The sequence below is a fragment of the Pundamilia nyererei genome, unplaced genomic scaffold (assembly GCF_000239375.1).
Source record: "Pundamilia nyererei isolate P.nyererei 1_Seehausen unplaced genomic scaffold, PunNye1.0 scaffold00100, whole genome shotgun sequence".
Taxonomy (NCBI): domain Eukaryota; kingdom Metazoa; phylum Chordata; class Actinopteri; order Cichliformes; family Cichlidae; genus Pundamilia; species Pundamilia nyererei.
The window spans coordinates 1,867,525-1,894,527 of record NW_005187501.1 but is presented as its reverse complement, the minus strand read 5'-3'; the positions used below and the strand labels follow the sequence as shown (position 1 = coordinate 1,894,527).

Below are 27,003 nucleotides of genomic sequence, written 5' to 3'. Positions count from 1 at the left end.
TGCTGGTGCAATAAGCTGTACGTTTTACATCCAATGGATGCATGATCTGATTAGTCGGCTAATCGTAAAAATAATCGGTGACTATTCGACTATCAAAATAATCGTTTGTGGCAGCCCTATTATAAATATAATGGTGCAGAGAAACAAAAGACGTCGTTGCTGACCTTTAAGGCCTCTTCACTGCTTAGGAGAATGTTCCTTCGCCTGGTGAGCCTGCAAGACTGCAATCGCCTCATCCACCTGACCCAAACAGTGAAAAGATTTTTAAAAAAAGGGGAGAAAAAAAACAAAAAAAACAAACTGAAACAACAGACCTCTTTCATAAATGGCAGGCAACAGCCAGAGAAGTGTTATACTAGGACAAAGACTGGAAATGCAAAAATATCTTGCTTGGCAGTCTTCTTTATGCGATAAAAATCAATTTACCGTAACTCTAAGGCTTACCAAGCATCGACCTTCTCTCCAATAAATACATAAAAATCCAAAAAGTGGAGAAAATTACAAATCAGACTCAGACCTATCTAATTTACCCAACTGGGAATGTAGTGACATTCCAGATGACTGAGAAAGCTATCCAGTCTTTAAGTATGACGTCATGAGTCGTGTCTGGGCCCAAACTCCGCTGCAGGTCCCAAACTCAAATGATCACTGTGGCATCACTAAGAGTTAAAAAAACTGTCTAAATTCTTTCGTATGTAATAAAATGATCAGTGTTGCTGATCTACCAGATGTAACAATTACGTTTAACATCCAGGCATCCATGAAAACAGAATTTATTAAATTTAACAGAGTTAGAAGTTAGCAGGAAGTTAGCTTGCTAGTTTCCGTCTGAATATAATATACCATGTTCTGACTGAGAGACTTCTGAGACTAATTAAAACGTACAGCTCTGCTATCATTTCCGACATAAATGAAGACAGGAAAGTAAACAGCAGTGACGTTTGTAGGGTTACTGAAATTTGGCTAGCTGGTATATAATGATGTGCTACATGATCGCTAGCGACACAGCTATGTTAGCATATTATAAACATTGAAGCTGGAGGATGAACGCTAACTTTTTTCTACTCTGTAAAAGTTAACGTGAGGGTTCCCGATGGTTCGGGACAAATGCAATCACATGGCAGGATGCTGTAAATGGACCAAACTTCAGCCAGGAGAACAACTGAGATAATCCATCCACAATACGAGGTTAGTCATTAATATACTGCTGCATGGGCTGAGCTGTAGTTACATTGTAAGCTTTTAAAAACTGAGCTTTAAAATGAATAGCGGTATTAAAAACAGAGACAGACAGTGATCACTTACTGTTTTTGGGGGGTTTTGAGATTAAATAGAACAAGATACAAAACATTAAAACATGTTAAATGCAGGGTAGTTTGGGTCCGGAAGCAGGATTCATCATGTCATCACTTAAAGACCAGATTGGGTCATCCCCCCCCACCCCTAGTAAAATAGTTGCTGGACAGCAGTAGCCTCATTGACAGGTTCAAGAAACCAATATGAGATAATCTGAGCTTTGTGACATGACACATTAATCTGCTGGAACCAGCCATCAGAAGATATGTACACTATGGTCACTTAGGTAGGCATTTTTTTAACCAATACTCAGTTGGTTTGTCAAGGATATGTCCCACACACCATTACACCAGCACCAGGAGCCTGAACTGCTGATATAAGGCACAATGGTCAAATTGTTGATACCAAATTCTGATACCTATATGCATCAGGCTGACTGACTGCAATCGACTGATTAGATATTTGTTTAACAACTAAATTGTACCTAATAAAGTGGCCAGAGAATATTCTGAGATCAAACTGGACCACGTGTGGCACATTAACTAAAATAAATCTTTTTCCTATAACATGAGGAAGGATGAAGACGTGGAGGTAAACAGGTGGACCTTGACTTCCCTTTTGCTCAAACTACTTCAAAGGGAATAATGATAGTGATGGGCAAACAGAATTCAAAAGTATTTAAAAAAAAGTTTCAGCATGGGGTGTCAAAAAGAAGAAAAGGAAGAAATGCTTCTCCCACTTGAGGTTTAGACGTTAAACCGAAGGTTTACAGATATGACTCCGACATCCTGCCGCCACCAATGTGCAAATGCTGTCACTAGAACAAACCAGCACCACCTATTTTCGAGCTATTTTGGTTTCACTGTTGTACAGGGGAAGGAAGTTGTGGCTTATCATCCATCTTTATATACAGTCTAGAGTGCAGACCAGCTCACAGAAAAACATGAACATTAATGTACCTTAGCGTGCAGGGACTCGGGCGACTCCAGCATATGCAGCAGCTCAGAGTTGTCGATCTCCAGCAACATCCCAGTGATTTTACCAGCCAGGTTTGGATGCAGAGCGTGAATCAGTGGGTACAGTCGCTCCCCTGTGTGTCACAGCAGAGACAATGGAATGAAGACAAATATACACAAGCTGTTTCAATCTGCATAGCAGGAAAAAAAACAAAACAGGCAGAACTGACTGATGACAGACCAAGGAGCTGTTTCTGATCCATTGGTGGGGCTGCAGCCAGCACTGAGGCGGTAAGCAGCTCTGGGCCTTGAATGTGTACTGGTGGCTCCATCACCGGCGCAGCAACAACCTGAAGACATCCAGATGCTAATCGCCTAAATTTTTGTGTCTTAAACATATTATAGCTGTAAACACCACCCACGCAGATACCCACACCCACTCACAGAACAAAACAATCCCACAGATTTCTCTCATTTTCAGCTTGTATATCACTGGTTAATTCATGTCAAAATGAAGTAGAAGAAGGGTTGTTTTCCTTAGCTGCGTTTTACATTTTCCAATGACTATTAATGCCCATTTGTTAAGTGAAGCTAAGCCTATATTCAGCAACAATCTAAAATAAGGTTGTCATTTAACCTCAACCTAAGTAACTAACTACACTGCAAGTCATTGTGCACCCTCAGTGCTCCAACTTACTGTCTGGGTTTCACACATTTTTCTTGATCTTCGCTAAGTATTAAAAATAGAAATGATCACAGTGCAAACACTACCTGTAGTCTAGGCATGGGTGCAGGCACAGTAACAACCTGCTGAGGGTTCCTCACTGCTGACGCATACTTGTACTGGCTGCTTCTGGCCACATTGGCAATGTCAGTGCGCCCTCCTACAGTCTGGGTTCCAATGTCATCTAAAGACACAGTCAGCACCATCCACGTGAATGGGACATTTCAAAAGGAGACTGCTTGTCTGCTGCCATAGATCAGGAGCTCACTTGTCTTTTGTGTTGAGGTTACGATGCGTGGCGCCTGGGTGGAAGCCTGTCTGACTGTAGCGATGGGGCTCGATCCACGTCGGGGGACAGAGCCAGAAACCAGCTGAGTGGTGTAGGGGCCTAAGCATGTAGAGAACAATTATATCATACAGTACTGTGCAAAACTCTTGAGTCACCATTAGCTGCCTTTTGGTCTTTGTTCTTTTTCCTGTCAAGATGATCCCACACTGCTTCAATAATGTTGAGGTCCGGGCTCTGCGGATGCCAATCTGACTGGTATTGTTCCACCATGTGTTTTTCTATCCAGGTATGCTTTTACTGCACTGCCAGTGTGTTCTGGGATCATTGTCAAGCTGAAAAATTAATCCTAGAGGAATTACTCCTCGCTACAACTTTTACAGATCAATACGTGTGTGTGTGTGTGTGTGTGTGTGTGTGTGTGTATATATATATATTTTTTTTTAAACCGCTACACAAGTGTAACAGATATTCCCTCACCCTGTGGTCTTGGTGGCTGTCCTGTCCAGCGAGGGACTGGTCTCACATTGCTGACAGCAGTGTGGTTGTAAAAGGAGCGCGTGGGAGGCTGCAGATATAATGCAAATATTAGCACTGGTGCAACTTCAAAATGTCAGAACGTTGGGAGCTGATGCAAATTTGCCCAGACTTAAACAACTGATAAAGCCCAGACTTTATCAGTTCTTTTTTTTTTCCCCTAACATTTTGATGACACATTTTGCTGCATTAATAAAATGGCCTATTTTGTTCCCAATGTCACCGTTTAAAGAGCCCTACCTGTGGTAATGTGACATAATATCCAGACTGATGGTATGAGTCGATTAGCGGGCTGGCCATGGTTCTCAAGGTAGCAAGTCTTTGCATGTACTTATTTGTTAGAATTGCTTTACGCTCCTCTCTCCGCTGAGCCAGAGCCACATACAGTGGCTTGGTTGCAACAATTCTCCCATTCATTTCAGTCACTGCTTTTGTTGCCTCCTCAGGGGAAGAGAAACAGACAAAACCAAAGCCTTTGCTTTGGGAGCCATCTGTCATCACCTACAGGAAACAAAACGTTCACAGTCAGAAATCTTTAAGGTTCCTAACACTAAAGCACAAAAGAAAACAAAAGGTAAAACCAGAGACATTATATAAAGAATCTTTAATGGCACTCAATAAATGGCCTGTATTTATATAGCGCCTTACTAGTCCCTAGGGACCCCAAAGCGCTTTACATCCTGTATGGGGAGGGGACAACAACCCCCCCTCCTCAACAAGACAATTTACAGTTCACATTCAGGAACACCCTTTTCACATATGTCTTTAGGAATATCTACATGTCAACAACTTGATATCATTATAAAAACTTAGGGATCGAACCACCAATTCTCAAGTTAATGAATAACCCGCTTTACCTCCTGAGCCACAGTGCTTTCACGAGATGATCAGAAATGAATTCATGTCAGCAATCTGCATAAATCCATTATTGAAATGTTGTAAAGCACCTTTGTGGAAAATAATAATTTTACAAACATTATTTTGGCACAAGATTTTCTTACTGCTAACCAGTGTTGGTCAAGTTACTTGAAAAAAGTAATTAGTAACTAATTACTTCCCCCAAAGAAGTAATCCTGTTACTTTACTGATTATTTATTTTCAAAATTACTTAGTTACTTTTTAAAAACACGATTTACAACCTGAATAGGCAATAAAGCGATAGATCTTTCAGCCCAATTCTACTTTTTCTGCAAAATCCATCATAAAATGTAATCAAATGGAAAAGTCTTTTTAAAACTTGTTTTATTAGTTTTAATCTTTTGACTTTATGCATCAAGCAAACATTAAATTATATGCCACATTCTCTGACTGGAAGAAATTTGTTTAAGATTTAAATCTATTTTCTGCACATTCCAGCACATAAAATAAAATATTTTTTGTGTTTACACTCACTATTTCAAATAAATGCAAGTGAAACACAGCAGAAAATAAATAAAATCAATCCTGCTGCTCTATTTTCACCTGTATAGCAGGCGGATGTTTGCCCTGGTGCAGTTGTGCCGCGGTGGCCAGTGGAAGAATCCGCGAGTTTCTGTGTGAATTTCCCATTCACTGGTAGCACACTCTGTGCTTGTTTGGAAGTTAACGGTTTTTTCGCTGTAAAAAGAAGTTTTCTTCCCACGCAGTGAACAGCGAACGCTAATGTTTTTGTCACTTTTTACGGAATCAAACTCAAAGTAAGGTCAGTACTTCCGCGCTTTAAACGCTGCACGCTCATACTCTCTCCCGCACTCCATATATGATCCATTGTTGATCTGCACACAGCTGTTGCCATGAATGTCGCACTCGCTTACGTCATTGTCATGAGACACTCTCACAAAAAAATCAGTTTTAGTAACGCAGCGTGCTTATGGGAAAGTACCAGTAATCTAATTACCTTTTTTGCAATAGTAATCCCTTACTTTACTCGTTACCTGAAAAAGTAATCTGATTACAGTAACACGCCCACCTGTGTTGCTAATACAGAAGAGCATCGCAGCTACTGTGAACACACTACCCAGTTCAAAAATCATTCCCTCGCCATAAAAGCTATTAGATTTTAACAGGAACCTTCCAGAAGGAAAAAAGGTTTGGGCATTCATGGATTTGTGTACAAAGAACTTCATTACTTTAGTGGGACATTATCCTGTTACCTCACCTTTGCACTGGTGATGGTGCCATAAGGAGCAAACTCCTTCCGAAGTCTCTCATCGTCGATGCTGTCGTCCAAGTTCTTCACATACAGATTCACCCCCTGGAATTACAAAGAGTTACGTTCCTGTCTTCTCAAGTTCAACAATGTAAAAACACAAACCTAAAAGATGATCAAAATACCATTTTAGTTTTGAGTAATGTTTTGTTCAGCCTTTCCATCAACAGTAAAATGCCCATACACTCAATGGATCAACGTCACAAGTTAAAGCCTATCTGGCTAAAAACATTTCAAAGGAATTTCCTTCTCACCCATGAAATCCAATCAGCTCTGAAATTCTTTCTTTGTGGGCTAAATGCTGCTAAGCTATTTCATCATGCTTGCAGTTATTCAGTTATGTAGTTAAGCACTCCTTCATATCTAGATTAAACATTCCCATCTGACTTTAAGAGAAAGCACTACCAAAATGGTTAGATTGCTTTAGATTCCATTTTGTTGCTATTACAAACTTGATTATTTATAAAACAATGCCTGTGTTTTCTAGTTGGGATGGCCCAATGGACAGGTCTGCCTCCTATCCGGTTCATGACACACATAAATCAATCTAACAAAAGAGCATTTCTGATTCTAACCATTTGGCAATGTCAGCAAAATAATAAAAACACCCAATACTCAATACTGAAAAACAATGGTGGAAAAAAACAACATAACTTGAGCCTCATGCTGAACACCCACATATACTGTTTGGATAAATGACAACTTTTCCACTTTCATTTGGAATGATTTTCAAGAAAATGTTTGACTTTACTATGACAACATCAAGACTGTAAATTAATATCAGATAATGTACTATTTAGGAATGCAAGGAGGAGACCGAGTCTGCCCCACAGCTGACTCCTGATGACCCAGACCCAGGTAAGCAAGAGAAAATGAATGAATGGATTACAAGCACCACTAAGACTTTAAAATATTCAAAAAACATTGCACTATAATCACCTAATAATTAATTCAAAATGATCAACAGTAAGAACCATTAAGTAGTATTCATATTATAGTTTCATGCACAACAGCAGCACCTGATAGCGCTGGATGCGGTCCTGTTTGATTTGGTCAAACTTGCGTTTGAGCTCTCCCTGGCGCTCAAGACGCTTCTGAGCCCGCCCTACATAGAGGATTTTCCCATTGATCTCCTTTCCATTCATTTCATTAACAGCCTGGGAAAAAATAAATAGCATAGGGATCATAAACATACAGTGTTACGTACAGTATAAGCGCAACTGGAAAGTATTCAAAGTGCTTCACTTGTTCAATATTTTGCCATTTCAAAACTGATTCATTTTTCATGAAATTTCGTGAAATTCCTGGCATGATCGCCCGTCAGATCTTTCTACACCTTGACTTAAGTCCACCCCTAGTAAATTCAGTTGACTGGACATGATTTGGAAAGGCACGTGTCAGACCACAAGCCAAGCCGTGAAGTCCAAGGAATTTTCTGTAGACCTCCAAGACAGGCCTGAATGCCGAGCATCATGTCTGGAGAAAAACAAGTACCGCCCTTCACCTGCTATGGGGATGGTTTTCAACAACAGGAACAAGAAGACTAGATGCCAGATCTCTGATGACCACCTGCTTCACAGCACTCTGGACCTTGGACTGGGGTAAAGGTTCATCCTCTAATAGCACCACAACAAGCCTACAGTCAACGTAACTGTGGCTTCAGTATTACTTAGCGACCGTCCTTGACTTGACATCTCTGAAGAGTTCTGAAAATGACTGTGCACTGATGCTCTCCATTGAACATGATGGAGCTTGAATGGTTCTGCAAAGAAGAATGGGAGAAACTACCCCAAAATGGATTGCATTTATATAGCGCTTTTCTAGGCACCCAAAGCGCTTTATAATTACACTATTCATTCACGCTCACATTCACACACTGGTGAGGCAAACCACAGTTGTAGTCACAGCTGCCCTGGGGCAGACTGACAGAAGCGAGGCTGCCATATCGCGCCATCGGCCCCTCTGGCCAACACCAGTAGGCGGTAGGGTAAAGTGTCTTGCCCAAGGACACAACGACGAGGACAGACAGAGCTGGGGGATCGAACCGGCAACCTTCCGGTTACCACAGTCGTCCACTGAAAAGTTCTTATTGTCCAAAAATAGGTGTGCCAAGACTGCAGCATACTCAGAAAAACCTGAGGCTGCAATTTCTACCTAAGGTGCTTCAACAAAGTAATGAGCAAAGGCTTAATATTTATGTACTTTTTATATTTTTTTCTTGTTTTTAATAAATTTGAAAGAACTAAACTTTTTGCAAAACAGGGAATAAGGCTATAAAATGACAAAAATGTGGATCAAGTGAAATGCTGTGAATACATTTCAGAAGCAATGTACCTTTTCAAGAGAAATTCAAAAACTATGATACTCAAAGAATTTAAGGTTACACTTTTCTTTTTTTTTTACCAACATTATATTTTCCAATTCAAAAAAAGGCCATCCTTTTCTACCTACTTAACTCAAACACTCCTGAACAGGATTCATTCAAGGTGTACAGTGACTGCATTATGATCCATGTGATCTTTTGTTGGGAGAAGTAAGATCTGTGTGCACACAGAAACTTGGTCTACACTACCTTCTGGGCATCTTCATGATGAGCATAGTTTACAAATCCAAATCCTCTTGAACGACCCTTCTCATCCTTCATGACCCGTACACTGAGAGTTCTCCCTGAGACCAAAACCAGACCACGAGATGCAAAGTGATCAAAAATAAACTAAAGGAACAAAAAATAAAATAAAAGCTCACAATATTTTTATCTTACCAAATGCAGAGAAAACTTCCTTTAGTTTCTCATCAGTGAAGTCTTCACCAAAATTCTTGATGTAGACATTGGTGAACTTCATAGCCTTACTGCCAAACTCCACCTCTCTTTCCTTGCGTGACTTAAAGTGGCCAACAAATCTGTAGATGTCATTTAAAATGTTAACCAGAGAGACAGCATTTCGAGGAACAAATAAAAGGAAATTAATTACAGTGTGTTAAATTATCTTTGGCTACAAGACAAATGATTAGGACAGATCAAGAACATCGCAAACAAACAGCTTTGTTCGTTTGTGATGAATACTGTTACCTGCTTAGCCCTAAAATAATTTTATAATACAGATAAAGACAAACCTAGACAGATATCCTACCTATTCACTGACCTAAGAAGATACAACTGACACTTTTCTCCCAGGAAACGGGCCTTTGAGCTGACAATGCCATATCCCAACCGTTTACCCGCCTTTTGACTGAGCAAACAAAAACAAAACAACAACACATGGAAAAATCATCTGCAAAACATGTGGAGTCTTCAGTAGTATTTAACAATTTAAATAGTTAAAATATATTTAAAAATCACCCACAACATTAAAACCATCTGATTAATATTGTGTATGTCACCTTTATGCTGCCAAAACAACTGGCCCATTGGGACATAATCATGAGACCTATCCCTGAGTGTGTCTTCCATGGAAGGAGCCATGTTTGCCACAGATTGTGAGTGCTCAATTGAACTGAGACATAGGAAGTTTGAGGAACGCCGGTTTGTCCTCCGGGCCACTGAGTGCCACTTCAGGTGTTTGGCAGTTTACATGGAGCCTTAGATCAGAATGAATAGGAATGCTCCATATAAAAAGACCTCGATCCAAATAAACAGGCTTAAATCATCTGAAAAATGTTTTTATATATTGCAGTAGTGGTTTAAAGGTAAGAACACCTCCTCCAAAAATAAATAAATAAATAAAATTCACCAACCATTGCAGGCTACACAAAAACACAAAGAGTTGATGACAGTTAAAGTTTGATCTGTAGCATAGCACACAGAAACAAGTGTCTGGTGTCAATGTGAAATGTCACATCGCCTCGTCTACTGAAAATGACTTGCTTTTTCCCCACCAAGTAATGTGAACACCCACATTTAAAAACGTTAGGAGCAACACATAATTACAGCAACTACTGGGGCCTGTTTTATGAAGGAAATTTAATGTACTCTGGAATTGTAAAACTCGTCTCCAGAGAGCCATTTGGCCATCAGGCACTGGTTTTGTACATGTTAATCTTTTTTGCTGAACCGAAAGTCACGGAAAAGCCACAAAGGATAGCCACAGAGGATTGTAAATGTGTGAATTAGTCATTGTTTTTACAGATGTCACACAGTTCTGATTAAATCCATTGGCGCGTGTAAATGTCAGATCACATTATATCATGTATAATGTAAAACAGCTCATTTCAGCCTTAAACTGAAATGAGCTCAAAATGAAGAAAAAAAAAAAAAGAAAATAAAAAAGGGAGCACATAACCGCAGACAATTTGATGCATCAGTGGTTTAATGTTGTGGCTGATCCTTGTACATATTCTGCTCTAATCTTTGCCTGAGCTTATTTTTGTAGGCTACATTTAACCACTGACTGGAAACAACAGTGGTAAACAATTGAGTATTTAGTTCACTCACACTTTCCTATCATTCAGTAGCATCCCATTCATTGTTTCAATGGCCCGGTTTGCAGCTTCTTGAGTCTCAAAATGAACAAATCCATAGCCTTTGGATCCTTTTTCATCACAAACAACCTACAAGACAAACATTATAATCGGTGCAAATTACAAAGCTTTTGAAAAGTGCCCGCTAAATTCATCTGTACTATGTTACAAACACAATGTAAACAATTGCTTTTAACCAAACTGAATGTGAGGAGTAAAATTTGGAAATGGGTTTTAATAACTTAAGTGATATGTGCTGCACTTTGAAATTACACAAGTCCATGATTCTGAAATCTACCATTTCTAGCCTCTCAGTGTTTGGAGGAAGACTCTAGTCAGTCACAGTAACCATCAACTTCAGCTGCTTCAGCTCTGAGAGACGGCCCAGGTCACTTACCTTACAGGACAAAATATTTCCAAAGGCTGAGAAGGTGTCATACAGTGCTTTGTTGTCAATAGACTCATCCATGTTCTTGATAAAGATGTTACCCACACCAGATTTCCTGAGTCCTGGGTCGCGTTGAGACCACATTATTCTGATTGGCCGACCTTTGATGACATCGTAGTTCATCGTATCCAGGGCACACTCCGCTAAAACAAAGCAGAAAAATGAAAAGAAATTACTTACAAAAATGTATAATAATATATATTGTATACAGTCCCCTGTCTTGTTAGGTACACCTGTTCAACTGCTCCTTGAGGTAAACATTCAATTAGCCAATCACATGGCAGAAACTCAGTGCAGGGAGGCATGTAGACTTGGGCAAGATGTCCTGCCGAAGTTCAAACTGAGCATCAGAATGTGAAACAAATGTGATTTAAGTAACTGGTGATCTGCTGGAATTTCCCCACACAGTCATCTCTAACCATCCAGTTAGCAACAGCTGGGCGAAAACACCATGTTAACTAGGGGCCTCTCCTGTCAACTAAGAGCAGAAAACTGAGGCTACAAATCACACAGGCTCACCAACACTGGACAACAGAAGACTGCGTGCTCTGATGAGCCTTGACTTCCGCTACGACAGATTGTAATGTCAGAATTCGGAATAAACAACATTAAAATCCATCCTGCCACAAGGAGTGGAGTATGTACCTAATAAAGTGGAGCATATATTCACTATGTTTCCATTGCATGTGCCACTATGGAGAATTAAGCTTATGCTCTAATTTAAGTGGTAAATTCATTCCACTCTGCAGTACTTTAGGTTTAAAATGTGGTTAATAATTTCGTTTACTTAATTTAGTTTATTCAATCATGATATTTTTCCTGACTTCTTTCAGGAAAAGTTATGAAATTTTTGACATTTCTTTGATTTTCCTGCCATTTTATAGACTAACCTCTCATCACAAATACCCCAACTATCATGAATTTGCTGATCGTTTTTAAGGTGTAGTGTCCTTCCTACTTTTAAATTCAGCTCTGAAGACAGTGATCTTTAGAATCACCTCAAAAGTTTGCTCTCATTAGACTGAAACAAGTCTTAACATTTTATAGCATTCACTGAGCAGCAAAAGGTCACAAATCAACCACACTGGTACTGTACCATCAGCAGGTTGCTGGAAGTTTACATAGGCATATCCCAGAGATCTGCGGGTGATGATGTCCCGGCACACACGGATCGACATGATTGGCCCAGCGGGAGAAAACTTCTGGTAAAGCATTGCCTCTGTGACATCAGGGTGCAGGTCTCCAACATACAGAGAAGCAAGAGGATATGCTGGTCCACTGCTGTTCATTTTGGGTAATAGCTGCTTGGAGAAAAACAGTTATGAGTGATTTAGACTTGTTTTTGTTTTGTTTCTTTTCTTGTTATAGTCATTTCTAATGTGCTGCTAAAATTAGATGCACTTCATTGTACTGATCTGCATTGGCAGAAATGTTTTCTTTGTTAATACATCACGTTTGAGAAGTTTTTATTTAGTACTCAAAAGTAGAAGAAATTATGTTAAATGTGTTATGTTATTAAATCAATACCTTTAACTGTGTTTTATCTAATTTCCATGAGATTTAGTGTCAAAGAAATTAATTTTAATGTGTTTTCAATGTCATCTACGTGTGTTCAAACCATTTATTTCAAACAGGGGTGGGAGGAATAACAAAAACAGATCTGCATGATGCAGTTTAACAGTGTCACAAACTACACAGCTTCCAAAATGTCAACACGTGAATCAAAACACGAAAGAATCTGCAGGCCCTGCTCCAGGCCTGACTGAATTAGGTTTGCATTAAGCACGTAAATTGTTAACTCCGTGTCTGAGTGGATAAAGTACTCCAACATAAAAATATTGAAGTGTATCCGAAAGTTAATACAAAGACAACTTCAAGACAGAAAGCTGTGGAATGTGGACAATTTGGAATCTAAAAATTCCTAACATGGTAAACATTTAAGTGATGAAACTTTAACACGTAGCACATGATTCAAAGCTAAGCGGTAAAATTAGCTGACGCCTGTGTCCTTTGTTTCTGAACTATTCATCAAAGTTAGCTAAGATGAGGAACCGTGTGACTTCGACTAAATAAACTTACATTTCAAGCTACTGCGTCGTACTGGAGATTTCCCGTTAAGCAGCTCGTCGGTACACTTTCCACATGGGCGGGAGCTTGTTTTGATTTAATTAGCGCCGTTGAACACCTGCACCTCCTCTCCGCGCAATAGTTTCAATTAAGCTGTGAGGGGTACAAACATTAAATACACGTCACTCTCCGCGATGCAAAGTAGTTCTCATTAGCATATCAAGCGCTAATCTAATTTAGCTTGCCCTTTGCTTGTAGACAAGAGGGCAATTATAACCCTCACGTACCTTTTTGCTCAATTTCAGAGTTTTTTTAGGCTTTTGTTTTACGTTTTAATTTTTAAATATACCTGGTGAACAAAAATGAAGACGTAATTTGCCTGTTATCTTAAACGAAACTTTATTTCACTGGATGGTTTTGACACGTTCCTATTTCTTACATGTAGAGTGAAACTAGAATGGTTTTAAGATACATAAACACAAAGCTAGAATTACACCAACCATTGTTTATCTCCATTTCGTCACTGCTTTTTTTCTCGTTTTTTTTAATAGCTAATCTAAATTTTCACAACCACGTGTGTGCACTGGGTAATAAGACTGTTACAGAAGCAAATTTTAGCCATTAAGACTTGTCAGTAAAAACAAAGCAAGTAGATACCTGATATACAGACAGGCTTCGTTCCACATTCACTAACTGCATTTTCATCAAGCATAATAATAAACTGACATGAATTTTTTTTTCCCCCAACAAATTATATCAATTCATTGGAGCACTGCCAGAGTAAACAGACTGTCAGCTATAATGTGGAATGGTGTCTTCAACTACAAGAGTGTGGAATGTAGTGGTGATAACATGGTATTGTGACACTGAGTTTCTTTTCAAAAGTCATGAAATGGCCTTCTAAACACTTTTAAGGAGACCTGATTTTAGATAATCCGTTAACATCAGCTACCTTTAAACAGCAGATTGATGAACCTGGGCGAAGACTAATAAATATTTAACTATTTCCTTTTAATAAATGGTTTAACTCTTTCTCTGTGAGATTTCATCAACAAGCAGATGCTGCTGTCTAAATGGGGGAGAAAAAAAAAGAAAGAAAAAAAAAAGCTGCAAGAGAAAGCCAGGCACAAAAACATTTTTTGGAGAAAACAACCGCTTTAAGAGGAATATTTTGCAAGCAGGGTTGATACAGTGTGGTAAGACATTTTCAATTAACATCAATAAAAGGTTACTGTAGGTTTTACATACAGATGATAGTCAATCTTGCAAAATACATGGAACCACATTTACGCACATACAATTTCCATTGTACTGAGGTCAAGCAGCACCTGAACAGTGAGTAAAACTACAATGACAACCCATACCTAGTTCAAAATGAGAAAAAAAGCACTGCCTTTCCAAAAAGCCTAATAATGTGGAATGTCTTAAATTGAACATGACAAATTTAAGGGGTCCCTCAGAGCTTAAACTGTGAATTTTGTGAACATGATCAAGGAGCATTACACCAAAATGTCAGTGTCACAATACAGCCTGCCTCCTTTCTGTATGAGCCCACAGCAGAATTGCAGTTAGTTGAATACAGGATTGTATGTCTGAGAATTTGAACAAAAAATGTTTTTTGGGAGGGGGGCTTGTGAAGCAAATGGAATGCCTACCATCACAGTGTTTGGTGGAAATCAACTGCCAGTTTAATTACCATACAATAAAACCTGTAAATATCACAAGGAATTACAAATAATAAACGTAACAAAAAAAAAATGGGTGGGGGGATGAAAAATGCACAACTAGCAGGGGACCAAGGACTTTGGAAGGACGATTAGATTTCACAATACCCCCCCTCCCCACCACAGACCATACGCACAACCTCTCACATCCACTCACGCTTGCCACACGCAGACTTGCACAAAGCTGACAAAGAACCAAAAACAAAACAAAAAAAAACAAACAAAAAAAAACAGCAATGTGAACTTGCTAATCAACACATTTTCCACAGAGTGACTGAATCTGCTAACAACTGAAAAAATTACCCTGTCACCTCACAGTGAACTGAGAGGGGTAAACTAGTTGGTCGGAAGCAATTCAGGCTGCTTGTCATACAGAAGTGGGAGGGGCTGATGGAGTGGAGGGGGATGTATATAAGCTGTCTGTGTTTAAGATAAAGAGTGTAGGTGGATTAACAGTGCAATTCCATTAGTTTTCCCCTCCTTCGGTCTCTCCCTCATCTGCCGTGTTTTCTGATGTCCACAGCTGGAAACACAGAGGACAAATGTTAGAGTGCCTTGTGACAGATATGCCCGCATCAATCTGAAACCAAACAGTGTAACTTAAAACTCACAGTCAGGTTGTCCCTTAGTAGTTGCATGATCAGGGTACTGTCTTTGTAGGAATCCTCGTTCAAAGTGTCAAGTTCAGCAATGGCTTCATCAAATGCCTGAAAAGAGTCATTTGTTGTGATTTACACCATAAGTAATAAATTTAATATGCACCAAAAAATATATGTTTTAGGTTTTTTTTCCTCCCCATTCTCTCCCCCCCCCCTCTATTCATTTGTTAAAAAGCTCCAAGACATTTTAAAGCTATGCATGTAAGCCAGAGTACATACTGTTTTAGCCAGGGTACAGGCCTTGTCCGGGTTGTTTAGGATTTCATAATAGAAGACTGAGAAGTTGAGGGCCAGGCCAAGCCTAATGGGGTGTGTTGGCTGCATCTCACTCTTGCTAATGTCAAAAGCTTCCTGGTACGCCTTCTGGGAATTATCCACTGTAGCTGTGAAAGCATAAGGAAAAAAATAAAACTATAATGAACCAATTTTCAGCAACTTAAAAGCAGAAAAATTAGACTATGAATAATCTCAAACTGTATTGTAACATTCATTAATATGGCAAAATTTTCTTATTCCACATGGTGCCATCTCTGCATTTACTGTAGACCGGCCACAAAATTTTCTGGCCTTTTCAGCTTGTCTTCAAGTATGCCAGGTTCAACTACATAGGTTTCTTATTTGGAGGGTTTTTTATTGCTAAAAAGTGCAATCAGCTGTTGCTGAAAACAAAGCTGTTGACAGAACAATAATTTAAAAAAAATTAGATAAAATCAGATAAAAAGCATCATGATTCTGCTCTTTTAAATCAACACATTTAGGGATTTCAGATTACACATTATTGATTAACTTAAAGTTTCTTTCACCACTCTTTAAAAGGACACTGCAGTAAAACAAAGTTATGATGTAAACTGTGTTTTCACTTACTCTTCTTATTATCCCCAGACGCAACCTCAGACAGGTATCTATAATAGTCGCCTTTCATTTTCAGATAGAACACCTTGCTTTCAGGATTAGATGCTTTGGCAATGAGAAATTTGTCCAGTAGCTCCTGAAAACAGTAGTAAAGGTTTGTTCAGATTCACAATAACACATACCACTTTCACTAGAATCTAAATTGGGACTGAATAATGAGAAATCCTTACAAGCACATCGTTGCAGATTTCTTGCAGCTCAGCTTCTATCTTCTCCCGGTATTCACGTGCCATCTCCTGTTTTTTGTCATTGCCCTCAGTCTTCTGCTCAATGCTGGAGATAACGCGCCAGGATGAGCGGCGCGCTCCTACAACATTCTTGTAGGCAACAGAGAGAAGGTTGCGCTCCTCATTTGACAGCTCAGAGTCTTGCTCTGTCACTGCCTTCATGGCTGAAGCCATGTCATCATAGCGCTCAGCCTGCTCAGCAAGCTTGGCCTTCTGTACCAGGTCGCTCTTATCCATTTTCTAGACTGGGAAAAACAAGACAATATTAGAAACAGCTACAGTTGCAATTCACCAAAACACAAGAAAGAATGTTTCAGGCACATTAGCCATTCACACCTGTGTGGTGTGTGTGTTATCTTAGTTCACACGAACTTGCTTCACCTTGCCGTGGCACACCTGGTCTTAACAGATCAAAACACTTAATTCAATGACAATTCACAGGGCATGCTTTGTGAACTGGGCTCTTTGGCAAGTGGGTCAACCACACTCATCTCTTGCTATGGTTAGCCGCTAGCCAAGTTATTAGCTAACCCTGCTTCGCCCTTACCGTCCCAACCCAATTTCATATTCACGAGTTGAATCAGAACTCTTCGCATATCTAAATATGTCAAACCGTGTATAATTATTTGCTCTGCTGCCTTTTTGGCTCGCTTGACGTTCTTTCGACCGACACTTGCTGTACCAGCGGAAGCCTTCCCGGGTCATGTTTAATGCCCTCCCACAATGTTGCTAGCAAGGCTAGCGAGGATAGTAGATTTTCTAAATCGCGGCTAAACTGGCTTAACAAATACGACAGTACATATTAGAAGGCTTCATATTTTTCGTTCATATTTATAGCCGCTGAACTATCGTATGCGCGATAACCAAAGTAGGAAAAAACGAATGTAGTAGCTAACAGTTCGCTAGCATCGCCGCTAACAGTCACGGCTAGGCCAGCGAAAGCAACCGCGAATTTTTATGTAAAAATACGCGGTTTGGGTGATGGCAGTTAATATTTGTCATTTTAAGTAGTTATTACGCAGGGGAATACTGAACTGCACCGTATTACTTTCGCTTTGATTTCGTTTTAAGTAGCTGTAGCAGGGCCCGCCCTGGCTGCCGAGCCTGTCAGAACAAAGTGTCACGGAATCTCACCGTCCGCTAGCAAGCTAGCAGCTAACGCTAGCTTAGCCTTTCACCAACCGAGCTAGCCGTTATGTTTCGCTTCTCAGTGGGATTCGAACGAACCCGATAGAACAGGCTTTCGAACAACGAGCTACCAATGAAAACCTAGTGTTAGCATGCGATATTCATACATTCGAGGTTATTGCACTTACGATTGCGGTGACTTTTAATCCTACTGTTTTTTCTTCTTCTCGCTCGCTCTGTGGACGATTCAGCCTCCGTCCTCCGTCTCACTTAGCGTATCGTTCAGGGCAGTACCACTTCCGCTACACAGGCACTTCTGTTTCCTCTTTTCTCACCGCACATCTGCCTTACGTAATGCAGCCTCTGCTCACACGGTAAAGGCAATCAATGGATCCAAGCGTATTTCTTTATTCAGAATTAATTCAACTGTTTGATACTCTTGCATTACATTGCTACAGTATTGACATATATATGCATTCAGCTTATATATGTATACAAGCTAAATGTATATGTGAAGGTCGCCAACTGGATGATTTTGTAATTTAGTACTCAGCCAAAATAAACATTATCCGCACGAGAGGAGCCCTCTTTACCATTTAAATGGGTTACAAGACTATAGACATGTATGATCAGATAATTGGAGGGTCATGTGGGTTTAAATTAAAACAAAGAAACAAAATAATACTTTCCATATTGATGATCAAAGGTCAAGGTCAGCGTTTTTCTCAAGGGCACTTGAGCAAGTCAAGATTTTAATGAGTGCAGGCGCTTGCTTGAACCTGATAACCAAACTGACGACTGAGGTTAATAGCAGCAGATATAAATATAAATGTAAATTTTCTATATATGTAAAAAATTATTCATCTTCTACATATTTTTAAAGCAATTATTTGTGTTAATAAAATAAATGTCAACACAACAGTATAACCAGTCTTGTTATTTTCACAGCAAAATAGTATTTATTATTCTTAGTTGCACTCCTGTTTCCTCTATTTGCTCACACTCCACCTTCAATGGCTCTGTGTGCACATCTCCACCCTTCTTAAGTCATATAAGATCATTTTTGTCTGTGAAGGTCATTTTTGTCCCAACTCCAGTAGAAACTGAGGTCAGGCTGTGTTGCATAAGTGCACTTAAAATTGCAAGTTTAATAATACTTTTTCTATTAAATCATTATGCAGATAATTACATCTGTAACCTATTTTTTTCCTAATAACTGATGTTCTACAACTACTGTACTAAGGCCTGTCACTCCATTGCGTATGTCTGTGAAGGTTCTCAGTCATCCAGGTCATCGTAGTCAAAGGAGCTTGCAAAGAAAAGTGTCTGGACTTCTTTAAGTTACTTGAAGACATTTCACCTCTCATCCAAGAAGCTTCTTCAGTTCTAAGGTCAAATGGTGGAGAGTCCCAGATATAAACCTAGTGGGAGTATCCCCCCACAGAGGGACAAAAGGACCCCCTGATGATCCTCTAATCGCCTGAGCCAAGGTGTGAAACTGGGTGTGGGTCACAAGCGCATGGCACAACACACAAGAGCCACCTCCACAGGACAAGACTCAGCAGTCCATCTGCATCTTAAGGATAAAGGACACTCTTTCGAGGATGCCAATGTTCACATTTTGGACAGAGAGGACAGATGGAGTGAAAGAAGCCATCTATGTCCACTGTGAGCGACCATCTTTGAACAGAGGCGGGGGTTTACGACACCAACTCTCTGCCATCTATAATCCAGTTTTGAGATCCCTTCCCAGACGCTTTAACGCCCACTCACATCCTGGGCCATCTGATCTCAGGAATTCGCATGATAAGGTGGGGGCAGGTTTCACAAAGAGCTCACCCGAAACCCTGGCTGATTGGGACCCACACCCAGTTTCACACCTTGGCTCAGGCGATTAGAGGATCATCAGGGGGTCCTTTTGTCCCTCTGTGGGGGGATACTCCCACTAGGTTTATATCTGGGACTCTCCACCATTTGACCTTAGAACTGAAGAAGCTTCTCGGATGAGAGGTGAAACGTCTTCAAGCAACTTAAAGAAGTCCAGACGCTTTTCTTTGCAAGCTCCTTTGACTCCATTGCGTACTTGTGTGCATGTGTGTGTGTGTCTACAGCAATCTCATTTTACGTGTCAAATTAAAATTTACAAATCTTTCCTCAATGAAAAAAAAGGAATTAATTAATCCCATTTTTTCTAATCATTATAAACTTAGATTTAAACTTAGATTTATTTAAAAAACAAAGAAGTAATGTTTTTTTGGGGGGGAGATTAGGTTCTGATTTGAAGAACCTGGCTGTTCGTGGTTTTAGGAGCAGCTTCTGCAACGGACTGATCTGATGTATGCTTAGAATAATTTGGAGAGTCTGATCTATTGGAAGTTAAGTTAGTAAATGATGGAACAGTAACTATCAAACTATGTGAAAGGTCGAGGCTGTAGTTAAGGCAAGCTGTTGTGATCAAACAATCAATAGAACTGATCGGGACACGTTTTAGTGGACAGGCACAGGGCAATAACCTCAACCACAGCAGTTATTCAGAAAGAGAGTCACTTCTGATAAAGAAGCAGTCCAAATGGATGGAAAACAATCCAAGTAAAAAGATACTCAACAGTTTGCTCTCTCTGCTTCACTGCTGGTAAATCAATCAGTTTTTCAAATTTAATACCTTCATCCAGTACCAAGCTGTTCCTCCAGTAACAGGAGTGACACCCACAGAATTTAACTGTTTCATGCATTGGGTTTACTCAATGGTTTTCTTATGATCCAAAGTTTTCATCACTTACATCCCCATCGAGCTTTAAATGCTCATCTGTTGGACAGAAATAAGGCGACACAATCTTAAAGAGTGACCCGGACCAGTCGATGTGACACAAACACAGCGTGTATTGAGTTAAAACTAGTTTCCTTTTCTTACTCAGCAGTATGCTGGCAGCTTAATAAAAGTGGATGGAAAATTTTCCTTCTCAGATGTACCCCAGATCTCAGCCTAGCAGACAGCTCTGTCCTCCTCTCTCCAGCCACTGAGGCACAATGATACCATTAAGGATTTTAATTTTCACATATGTAATGCTCCCATGGATAGTGTCTTCTGCAGCAAAGGGTGAATACATGGAAGCAAGAACACCTGCAGTAAGAAAGCTTTGGGGGGAGGTTCAAAACTATCTTCAAGGACGATATGCACAAAAGTGAGAGCTAACTGAGATGATTTCTTCTTTTTGCAGAAAGCTACGGTACGTGCGTCGGACTATGGCGTCCTGCAAGACACAGATACTGATGGTGGAGTACTTCCAAAAGCAGAAGGTAAGGTTTATTAAAAAAAATAAATAGTTTTCCACAACTCTTTCAAAGCTGATTATGCAACACTTGCAAAGGCATTCTTCCACATTTTTGTGAATGGAGCTAAAGCTCATGTTACGTAATAATGGGACTGATCAAGTGTCCTCGGCTAAACTAGGTGCAGTGCATTTTCAAGTGCATACACAACTGTTTCTAGTTTAGTTGCAGCTAATTAAAGGACCTGTGTGTACACCACATTTATTTTTGTTTTGCTGGATCTTTGTTTTCTTTTGGGGTTGTTTTTTTTTTTGGGGGGGGGGGGGTTGTTTTGAGAAGTGTATATAAATGATGCCATATGATGAAAAGATGTGTGATCATTTCAGTTTTGCCAACATGTCTACTGTGCGTTTGTCTGAGTGGATCAGTTTACTGCGAGGACGTGTCCCCTGACATGTCAGCCGTGCCAACCCTGCCAAAAGAAACGGCGTATCTCTATGCTCGCTTCAACAAAATCACAAAAATACACAGGGAAGACTTTGCAGACACAGGTAAAACAATACTAATAATTTTAAAAATCCTTTGAAGTATTCTTCTCCTCTTAAGTTTTTACTTCCATTATTTGTATTTTTCAGCTACTTTAAGAAGAATTGACTTGTCTGGGAATCTCATCTCTGAGATAGAAGACGGATCTTTCTCAAAACTTCCCAATCTTGAGGAGCTCAAACTCGCAGAAAACAGACTGACCAAACTTCCCATGCTGCCATCCAAGCTAGTAACTTTTAATGCCAATTTCAACAGGCTTAAAAACCAGGGTGTAAAGGCAAATGCTTTTAAAGTAAGTTGGCAAGTAAATGCCTAATGTTAAACCCCTGCAGAAATCATCATCGCATGTTAAATAGTGGCCTTGTGTTGTTGCAGAAACTCACGAGACTGGCATACCTTTATCTCGGAGACAATGAACTGACAGCCGTCCCCCATCTTCCAGAGTCTCTTTACGTTGTTCATCTGCATGTAAGTTCATCTGTTATTTATTTTGGGAAAAAAAAAAAAAAAAACTGCAGAAGAAATGAAATTTGTTTTCTGTCTGGAAGTTGTAGCCAAGGTTGTGTTCTTGAATTGATCTCCTGCAGAACAACAACATCTCAACAATAACAGATGAGACATTCTGCAAAGGAAACACAAGCCACTACATTCGGACCAACATGTACGAGGTGAGACTGGATGGGAACCCCCTGAAGCTGTCGGAGCACCCTAACAGCTTCATCTGTCTGCAGTCTCTCCCTATTGGCTGGTACAAGTGAAACACAAAAGAAACTGAGGCAGACTTTGTGAGTCAGTTCTAGAGCCCGACCAATATAGGATTTTTAAAACTGATACCAATAATTGGATATTTAAAAATCTGATATATCTGCCGATATTTTTTTTCCTTTTGGGCAGACAAAACAAAGATTTCCCTGGCATTTCTTATTTCTAGTTATTTATGAGTCCTTACTAAGGTAATGTGACAAAGTTGTGGATTTACATTCTGTCCGACTCTGCTCAAATCAGCTGGCTGTTGTGTTCATCACATTTCGAACATATGCTGCCAACAGGAAAGTTGGGGTGTGTCCTCTGATGGCCAAGCTATGCAACATCATAATGCCTCTTCTTTACTTGTTAATGAAATGTGTCGCTATGCACGTATCGGCAGATAGCCAATATCGGCTGATAATATCAGCTGGCCGATATATCGGTCGGGCTCTAGTGAGTTCTTGGTAAAGTGAAGGAGAGTGGGATTAAGATGCACAGTTAGTGCACAGAAAAAAATATAAATAATGAAAAATAAAGTTCTTAAGCGACATTTTTATAGTGATACATATATCGCACAGTTGAAAACTTACACAATTAGAAAGCTTTTATAACAAAAAGATTTGATCAACAAATGAAACAGTGTGTTTTTTGTTTAACCTGTTAGCAGTCGGACGTACCGCCCACGGTACATTGGATGGTTTAGGGGACTAATTGGACTGCTAAGGGGTTAAAAGCAATATCCAAAATAAAAACACCTTTAGTCATTTTTTTAGTTGGTACATGGCGAAGATGGTTTCTCTAGCTGGTGCTATGCAATGTTTGTTTTTTTTTTAAAATATGAGGCATTACAACGATGAGATCTCAATATGGTTTCCACAAACAAATAATGCCTTTGTCGTTATTATTTTCATCTTTCTGAAACGGATTCTTCTACCCTGTTGCTTTATACTGCAGTGCTGCAAATGAACACTATACAAATAATAAAACCTGCATGTTGGAAGTCATTGCACCATCAGCTTTTCACTCGTTTCTTTAGCAGCATTCATAATTGCATGGGTGTCCCACACTGTCTTTAGATGACGTGTCAAGTCCTTATTTAATCCAATCATCATCTTTCACTTGGCTGGAGACTGATTGAGAACTATCAATCCATCTGCTATCTTCTGCTGGTACTCTCGTTCTGACTGTTTTCTTCTGTAGACATCATCTGGAAAGAAAACAGATTCAAAAGACTGAAATGTGTCTCCAGTAAAAACTGCACAGAGAAAGCATTCTGGATACTTGACACTGATGTCTAACAGAAAATGTGCCAACTATCAGTTTATGTGTCACGGTAAGAAACACACTGGTTTATGCTACTAAACTGTCAGTGTCAAAGTGAGCATGCACAGCAGATATTTTGGCTTGCTGAAGAAGGAAAGAAAGACACGTGTATCCGCATAACATTAGTAATGAGTGCATACCACTCAGGTGGGGCAGTTCCAGGGTTCCAGATTTTTTTTTAAATCCCCCCCTCAAAAAATAAAGAAAAAACACCTTTTTTTTCACTGCTGGATAATAAAAACAGACATTTTCACTTGCAGAGGCAGGTGGAAAAAGTTGGTGTTTCCTTTTTCCCTCTGCTACTGCAAGTGAAAATGTCTGTTTTTATTATCCAGCAGAATTTCTAAGCAATCTGGGCAATATCTAATATCTATAACAAAATGACTGCCAAGCTGACAAACAGCACAGGGAATAGTTTTTTTCTCCTCAGTAGAGAAAAACACTTCTTTTGTCCCCAAATGGCCTCTCAATATCACAGGATAATATGTGCAGGGTGGATTTTTTTTTTTTTTTTTTTTTTTTTAAACACAAGAGGATTTGAGCCCTTTTTAGTTCTGACAGCACATCTGGAATAATGAGAAATGGGTTTAGTGAGAGTAAAAACACACTGGAGTCATTTTTCTTTTCAGTCTTTGAGTGACCCCGCTCACTCTATCTCTAGTATTGTGACAAATGTTCCCTGCTTTCATGCATTCACTGGATGGTCCATTTTCTTCAGCTAGAAAATAGTTCCCCCCACAACTAACTAACCTACGTAACTCTACCTGGACATATTATAAATTAAATGTTAGCAGGAAAAGAAAAAAAACCAGTTTGCACCATTAGATTATAACATTTTTGCATTCACCCGGACATTTACTGACAACTTCCATGTTTTGTGTATATATCAATAACACAGCAACATGTGCATCAGCATTTTTTTAGTCTTTAACCTGTTTTTCCAACTTGAGTGGGTGTTCGTATAATTAGGTGGAAACTTGTTTTTCCAGTGATTCTGACACCATAGTTCTTTCAAGTGCATTTGTTAGTTAACCACTGTACTCAAGTACTTAACTGGACCACCTACAACATTACCACATTTCAAAGGGACACACAGAGTATTACATGCATTTAATGGATGGTTACTAGTTATTTAAAGATTAATATTTCACAAACAAAGTTATTTATTTTTTTTAAAATAAGTTGTTTATATACTACTGCTTTATAGCAGATAGTGGTTTAAAAAAGCTCCCAGATATAACATTACAACACTGTTTCTACATTAATATCTTATGGTTACAATAATTACTGGAGCCTGTCCCAGTTGTCATAAGGCACGAGGCGGAGTACACCCTGGACAGGTCGCCAATCTGTTGCAGATCTAACACATACAGACAGACAATTGTTAACACCTACAGCTAATGTAGAATCACCATTTAACCTAACACACATGTCTTTGGACTGCGGGAGGAAACTGAGGTACACACAGGGAAAACAATGCAGACACAGAAACTGCACAGAACAAGGCCCCAGGTTAGATTCAAGCACAGTACCTCCTTGCTGCGACAACAGAGGTAACCACATTGCCCTTAAAAGAAAATGAATATTTTCACAATTGCTTAATTTCTTTAGGAGGTCAGCTCAAGCCTCCAAAACATGAGGATTTCTTGATTATATGACTGTAAACATAAAGGTTCCAATCAACCGGCCAACTGGGGCCTTTCAGTGTGGAGTCTGCAGTGTGGTGCCTATGTGTTTCCTCTGGCAACTCTGACCTCCTCCCACAGTCCAAAGACATTCACATTAGGTTAACTGGTGGTGGTGTTAATGTGAGCCGCTCTGTCTCTGTGTGTGTAAGCCCTGCAAAAGACTGGCAACCTGGATGGATTTGGCCCAGTAGGAATCCCAGTAGAAGCAAATGGCCTAATTTGGTTTGAATAGCCATCTACCCAACAGGGTGAGCAAACCCTTTTAAAGTTTGCTTAAAAACACTTGATCTTTAGCGTATTCTGTGTCACACGCATTAAATTGGTGCCATTTGTTCTACGACATAGTTATCTCCAGTAATTTGGGATAATTATTCCATAATAAAACGTGTGTTTGTTTTTCAGCTCTGAAAATGTAATGTTGGCCTCTTCTCCTCCTTCTGAATTCATGAAAGCTCAAAAATGCCTCCCATTGGGAGGACCTGTAACTCACAGTTTTCATACTGTTAACAAATAATAACATTGATAAAAAATCATCTGATTCTGATGGGATCACATGGGAACTCTTCTCTGATTAGACTGCTTTTAGACCCGTTTGGAAGGGTCGACAAAAGTGTTGGTACACACCGTAGGTACCTACAACTATCTAGTAACTACTGACTGTAGGCACTCTCAAGTGTGTCAAGATCACTGTAAACTCGAGGTAAACACGTGTATGAAAGCACTGACCACAAGCATTGGAGTAATTTCCCAAACCGGTAGCTAGCATATAACCAAAAGAAGAGCACACTGGCGCCTTTTATTTGTCCTTTAACATTTGCTAGCTAACACAGCTAGCCTAACTTATTAAAACTAGCTAACTTATCTATTAAATAGATACTCAACGTGTCGGTTAGACTAGCTGAGTGAACCCATGGCTTACACTTACAGAAAGTCTCTTGTCCTATCCTCACGTTGATCATGATCCACTCCATGATTCCCCCGATACAGAAAAAGATTGGAAGGAACCTGTACGCACCGAGGCGACGTTTCCCCGGGACAATGTTCAGTAAGTCTTTAATGGTTTTACTCCTGTGAAACATCCCGACACACAAACTGTGTCCTAACAAACACTTCCACGGCGCCCCAGAGAAACTCTGAAGGTGAACTGTTAAGAAACAGCGTGGGTAAATACGAGCAGCACGTCCTTAGCAAATGTTATGAGAGCAACGGACGTGCTAAGTTGGGTGCGTTCATTTTGTACACTGGCTTAAACAAAACGGGCGGAACACTCAAGGATCTACAGACTAACTAAGAGCAGCTCGAGGATTTGAAGGAAAACCAACGCACCCAAGAAGAGTCGTAACATCCGGGTGGCATCGGTGTATGTCAAGTGGTGATATTCTGCTCCTTTATGCATAACATGACAGAAAAATACACAATGGGTGTAATATCTAACTATATATTATTGTTTCCATTGCTTTTTACGCATTCTCTGAAACTTTTGAAAACGACCTCCGATTCATACCTGAGAATGAAAATGGACTATTTTTTTAAGTTTGATGTTGAATCTGAATAAATACAAGGCAGGAAATGAATCAGTCTTGTATTTGTAACAAAGAAAAGATGCAGTTACACCTGTACAAAATTACATCGCCTTTTTGTACTAAAGCTTTTGGTCTCACAAACATTGAGAATTAATGCCTAAATTCAAATATTCAGCTGTCTGTTAATGGCAAAAAGCCCCCAAAACATATCCATCACTATCCAGGCACTGCTACAGTCTCTATTTTCATTCACGTCTTTCACTTTTTTGGATTTGAAATCTATAGCTAAGGGGACT

At 39.6% G+C, this 27,003-nt stretch overlaps 4 protein-coding genes across 9 annotated transcripts; 1 reads left to right on the top strand and 3 right to left on the bottom strand.

The window, feature by feature from the left end:
• Positions 1–170: 170 nt before the first annotated feature.
• On the bottom strand, positions 171–13,126 carry pabpc1l (poly(A) binding protein, cytoplasmic 1-like). 3 transcript variants are annotated; one of them, XM_005740501.1, is made up of 16 exons: positions 12,973–13,126; positions 11,990–12,194; positions 10,843–11,036; positions 10,420–10,535; positions 9,119–9,217; positions 8,749–8,888; positions 8,560–8,654; positions 7,007–7,144; positions 5,937–6,032; positions 4,040–4,300; positions 3,743–3,830; positions 3,245–3,364; positions 3,024–3,160; positions 2,494–2,602; positions 2,256–2,386; positions 171–240 (listed from the first exon to the last, which is right to left on the bottom strand). In XM_005740501.1, the coding sequence occupies exons 2-16, from the start codon at positions 12,180–12,182 to the stop codon at positions 178–180; spliced, it is 1,980 nt and encodes a 659-aa protein (XP_005740558.1). In that variant the 5' UTR covers positions 12,183–12,194; positions 12,973–13,126; the 3' UTR covers positions 171–177. The 3 variants fall into 3 exon arrangements, with proteins under 3 accessions (XP_005740558.1, XP_005740559.1, XP_005740560.1); XM_005740502.1 differs by having other exon boundaries at positions 9,131–9,217; XM_005740503.1 differs by lacking the exon at positions 9,119–9,217 and having other exon boundaries at positions 12,973–13,125.
• Positions 13,127–13,342: 216 nt separating this feature from the next.
• LOC102214354 (14-3-3 protein beta/alpha-like) lies at positions 13,343–17,944 on the bottom strand. Of its 4 annotated transcripts, none has more exons than XM_005740498.1 (7): positions 17,799–17,944; positions 16,819–16,883; positions 16,426–16,727; positions 16,208–16,331; positions 15,563–15,726; positions 15,296–15,391; positions 13,343–15,207 (listed from the first exon to the last, which is right to left on the bottom strand). In XM_005740498.1, the coding sequence occupies exons 3-7, from the start codon at positions 16,717–16,719 to the stop codon at positions 15,151–15,153; spliced, it is 735 nt and encodes a 244-aa protein (XP_005740555.1). In that variant the 5' UTR covers positions 16,720–16,727; positions 16,819–16,883; positions 17,799–17,944; the 3' UTR covers positions 13,343–15,150. The 4 variants fall into 4 exon arrangements, with proteins under 4 accessions (XP_005740555.1, XP_005740556.1, XP_005740554.1 ...); XM_005740499.2 differs by lacking the exon at positions 17,799–17,944 and adding an exon at positions 17,617–17,674; XM_005740497.1 differs by lacking the exon at positions 16,819–16,883.
• Positions 17,945–20,588: 2,644 nt separating this feature from the next.
• Positions 20,589–22,845, top strand: ognb (osteoglycin, paralog b). Its single transcript, XM_005740496.1, has 6 exons — positions 20,589–20,736; positions 20,829–20,907; positions 21,267–21,431; positions 21,516–21,718; positions 21,802–21,894; positions 22,014–22,845. The coding sequence occupies exons 1-6, from the start codon at positions 20,638–20,640 to the stop codon at positions 22,182–22,184; spliced, it is 810 nt and encodes a 269-aa protein (XP_005740553.1). The 5' UTR covers positions 20,589–20,637; the 3' UTR covers positions 22,185–22,845.
• Positions 22,846–22,900: 55 nt separating this feature from the next.
• uqcc5 (ubiquinol-cytochrome c reductase complex assembly factor 5) lies at positions 22,901–26,466 on the bottom strand. The gene is made up of 2 exons (XM_005740495.1): positions 26,110–26,466; positions 22,901–23,380 (listed from the first exon to the last, which is right to left on the bottom strand). Exons 1-2 carry the CDS (start codon positions 26,261–26,263, stop codon positions 23,289–23,291), a joined length of 246 nt encoding a protein of 81 aa, XP_005740552.1. The 5' UTR covers positions 26,264–26,466; the 3' UTR covers positions 22,901–23,288.
• Positions 26,467–27,003: the final 537 nt, after the last annotated feature.

Coding starts and splice junctions, on each gene's coding strand:
- pabpc1l (XM_005740501.1), bottom strand. CDS start 12,182: ATGAACAGCAGTGGACCAGCATATCCTCTTGCTTCTCTGTATGTTGGA. Junction 8,655..8,748: donor GGAAGTTTTCTCTGCATTTG/GTAAGATAAAAA, acceptor TTTTGGTCTCAG/GGAGAACTCTCAGTGTACGG. Junction 7,145..8,559: donor ATCATGAAGATGCCCAGAAG/GTAGTGTAGACC, acceptor ATTTTTTCCCAG/GCTGTTAATGAAATGAATGG.
- LOC102214354 (XM_005740498.1), bottom strand. CDS start 16,719: ATGGATAAGAGCGACCTGGTACAGAAGGCCAAGCTTGCTGAGCAGGCT. Junction 15,727..16,207: donor GTCTGGGGATAATAAGAAGA/GTAAGTGAAAAC, acceptor ATGCTTTCACAG/CTACAGTGGATAATTCCCAG. Junction 15,208..15,295: donor TACTAAGGGACAACCTGACT/GTGAGTTTTAAG, acceptor CTGTGTTTCCAG/CTGTGGACATCAGAAAACAC.
- ognb (XM_005740496.1), top strand. CDS start 20,638: ATGATACCATTAAGGATTTTAATTTTCACATATGTAATGCTCCCATGG. Junction 20,737..20,828: donor TGGAAGCAAGAACACCTGCA/GTAAGAAAGCTT, acceptor TTCTTTTTGCAG/AAAGCTACGGTACGTGCGTC. Junction 21,895..22,013: donor TTTACGTTGTTCATCTGCAT/GTAAGTTCATCT, acceptor GATCTCCTGCAG/AACAACAACATCTCAACAAT.
- uqcc5 (XM_005740495.1), bottom strand. CDS start 26,263: ATGTTTCACAGGAGTAAAACCATTAAAGACTTACTGAACATTGTCCCG. Junction 23,381..26,109: donor GATAGGACAAGAGACTTTCT/GTAAGTGTAAGC, acceptor TTTTCTTTCCAG/ATGATGTCTACAGAAGAAAA.